At 34.7% G+C, this 3,624-nt stretch overlaps 1 protein-coding gene across 1 annotated transcript; it reads right to left on the reverse strand.

The window, feature by feature from the left end:
* Nucleotides 1-466: 466 nt before the first annotated feature.
* On the reverse strand, nt 467-2,606 carry LOC127737132 (uncharacterized). The gene is made up of 2 exons (XM_052247666.1): nt 2,525-2,606; nt 467-2,178 (listed from the first exon to the last, which is right to left on the reverse strand). The coding sequence occupies exon 2, from the start codon at nt 2,162-2,164 to the stop codon at nt 467-469; it is 1,698 nt and encodes a 565-aa protein (XP_052103626.1). The 5' UTR covers nt 2,165-2,178; nt 2,525-2,606.
* Between the last annotated feature and the right edge of the window lie 1,018 nt (nt 2,607-3,624).

The raw sequence follows: 3,624 nt of genomic DNA on the forward strand, positions 1-3,624 counted from the left end.
TGAGTTAATGTCCGACATGTTGACGACGGACGGACGGACAAACGGACGGACAGACGGTCAACGGTATACCATAATACGTCCCGTAAACGGGCGTATAATTAAATAAATCAAATATAAACAGCAATAACTGTCCTTTCCTAAATTAAGATATTTCAGTTACACGGGAAACTCTACACTCTGTCGTTTCTTTGCTGTTTATATATATTTGTGTTTCATTTTTTGTTTAGTTCATAAATTCTCATTTGAGTTGTTTTTCATGTGTAGGCCTTTTAAAGCTTGCTGTGCGGTATGGGTTTTGCTCATTTTTACGTACGGTACCTATAGTTCTATGTCATTTGATCTCTGGTGGAGAATTGTTTCGTTGGAAATCCTGCCACGTCTTCTTTTTTTATATCAGGTGAATCTATACTAGTTTACTAGTTTACAGATGCATACACTAACTACATTCAGCAACAGCAATATGCATTTAATCAAACATAACACTGTATAAAAAAGCAATTCCGTTGTATTTGTTGCACACCAGTAGTATGTTCGTTTCCTTGTTGTAATATAGGCGTGAGGGTTTGTCTAGTCCGTCTGCTTTGGTAAGTAATGTTTTGTTGATTTTCCCATCATCTTGCAATATCATAAGGTTATCAGATAGTATACCCACAACAAACACATTTTCTGCACTGTCAGTGACAATGCCGCCCGGTGAATTAAGTGATGTATCCTTAAAATTCCATATATTGTTTCCAGTTGTAGTACAACATTTAACAGTACTTGTAAAAGGCACTGTGTAGTAGATTCTATCTTCGATCGTCGTGATATTACGCACAGACATGTCACACTGGATTGTATCAAGTGTAGTTCCTTCCATATCCAACACCACGATTCCTTCACGGAGCACTACAACATAAATCTTTCCATCACTGTATGATATCCCCCGACAGTTGTTTTTAAATGTCACTGTTTTTAGAACGGTCATTTTCGTAAAATCTATAACTTCGATGTATTTCAGAGTGTTATAAGAAACAGCTATTTGATCAGTTTCTATTACTGTCAGATTCCATGGCTTTCCAGAGACGGGTATATCACGGATAAAAAGTCCGAATTCATTATACTCCATAAGTACGTTCTTCCCAGCGTTGTCAGCAAACAATAAGTTACCATTTGCCAATATTGCACATCCTATAATATCAATTTTCTTTCCTTTTTGCTCAAATGTGATCTTCTCTCGCAGCTTTAGCTTTGTATTATGAACAGATCTTGTAGTTGGTACTTGCTGTCTTGTTGGTACTTGTATTTGGGCTTGATCGATTTTTGAATCCTTAAATGGACAGTTGATGGTACTTTCGTCGACTTTTACTCTAGCAAAGTAGTCGACATCTTTCAACAGTGAAGTAATACCCTGGTGTATCTCTATTTCTATGTTGTAATTCATAACAGAAGATAAGGTTTTTGTTATGGACTTTACCTCGTCGTGTATTTCTTTATTCATCTGATGTGTACTTAAAAATACCTGTATGTCGGGAGCAAAACGTTTCAGTTGAGATGTTTGTTCATGGAGGCGTTTGATTTCTTTTTCCATTTCATTTAGCTTGTTCTGTATTGACCCATAGTTTGATTTACAAGAAGTATATATTGTTGTCAACTCATTTAATAATTTTCTTTCCAGATCATCTAAATGTTTATTTATAGTTTCCCTCGTATCAAAAATACGCTTCTTGATGATTTTTTCTTGTATTTCGATTTTTTCTGTTGCAGCCTCACGATCATTAACACATTCTTGTATGTTTACTAATGTTTCGTAAATTGTATGTTCCAAGTCCGTCAGAGCAGTTGATGTCTTTGCATTTTTAGCTGCTTCTGCAAGAGATATTATGGCGTCGGAGCAATCTTTATGCTTTGTTGGAAAGCATGCAATACAAATAGCCTTTTCATGTATTTTGCAATACATCTCCAGTTTGGACCCGTGCTTCTCGCATTGAACACAAACATTCACATTTTCAATTTTACGGTAGTCTTCGATTAGGATCAAATTGTGGTCTCTCGACATTCTCATTGACTTATGTGCCTTTTCACATACATTACAAAACCCTTCGTTGCAATCCGTGCACCATTTCTCTGCATTCTGCGTGTTCCCTTCGTGACCACAAGGTCCACATGGAATGAATGAAGCCATATATCTCAACACATCTGGTTATGAAAAAAGAATACTTTGAAAACTATAAATAACTAAATATTTCATACGATTAAGTTTATGTATCGCCATATAACAATGAAAAAAAACTATGAGATGTTTTATGATTGCATTTAGAACAACAGTTGTCAAAAATACCACAGGATAAGAGAATGTTTAGACTCTAGTTGGGCCTTCTATTACCAGATAGCAGACACACAAAAAAAAATAGGGAAGTAGAATACAAAACTTGGAGTAATGATATTAATATTGTAAAATTAGAAACAAAATATTATTAAAAAGGGTTATTTAATATTATTTCCTATATAAATGAAAAAGAAAAGCTATGAAAAATATACTTACCAACAAATAATCACCTTTGAATACACCCGTTTCACAGTGTCATTCTATTGCGTCATTTTAATACTGACAAATACCAAAACTGTCACGTGGTATCAGATACAGTGTTTCAAGCGCGTATATTTAAAAAACGTAAACAAGCTTTATGTACCAACATCATTACTTCACACAAAATAGGGAACTTAAATTCAAAAGTTGGTAATTATGCAAATTTTAATAAGAGGTGTATTAGTAAGGAATACCAGATACATGATAATTTCTAAAAAAATTAATGCGCATCCAAATAATCAGCCATCGATAGGAGATTCTGGGGTAGTTATTGTTTCAACCAGAGACATATATGTGTATATGTTTCAACGTGGATACTGGAAAGGTTGTATCACATGACATTTTTTATGCATTCACCTAGTTTTTCATAGAGGCAAATTAATACGATCATCCAGGGCTTGTATTTCCTATCGTGATTTTCGTCGTCCCCTTTTCCACGAATGTGACCTACCGAATTAGATTTATTGCCGGGTTTGTACTAACATGATCAACACGACGGATGACACATGTGGAGCAGGATCTGCTTACCCTTCTGGAGCACCTGAGATCACCCCCAGTTTTTGGTGGGGTTCGTGTTGCTCAGTCTAGTTTTCTATGTTGTGTTTTGTGTACTATTGTTTGTCTGTTAGTCTTTTTCTTTTTTAGCCATGGCGTTGTCAGTTTATTTTCGACTTATGAGTTTGAATGTCCCTTTGGTATCTTTCGTCTCTCTTTTTCATACAATTCAGTATACAATCTGCATCGGAACTGTAAGTTGCTCTACACAATATATATATTTTTCTAATTTCAAAGAAAGAATAATTAGATACTAGTATATATAACCTTTAACTCAAATGGGAAGTATATTCAATGAATGTTAATGATATTTTAGCAGATGTAAATTCAGACATATCTTTTTTTGGTTTGATCCGCTCTTCAAAATTTGTATTACATTTTGGATACTCAAATATTTTGGCCTCGAGCATCACTGTAGAAACAAAAATGCGCATCTGGTGCATTAAAATTGGTACCGTCTTATGTTATTCTAAAATAAAAATTGCTTCGAAAACTGTAAG

Source organism: Mytilus californianus, unplaced genomic scaffold (assembly GCF_021869535.1).
Source record: "Mytilus californianus isolate M0D057914Y unplaced genomic scaffold, xbMytCali1.0.p SCAF_4, whole genome shotgun sequence".
In the NCBI taxonomy this organism is placed as follows: domain Eukaryota; kingdom Metazoa; phylum Mollusca; class Bivalvia; order Mytilida; family Mytilidae; genus Mytilus; species Mytilus californianus.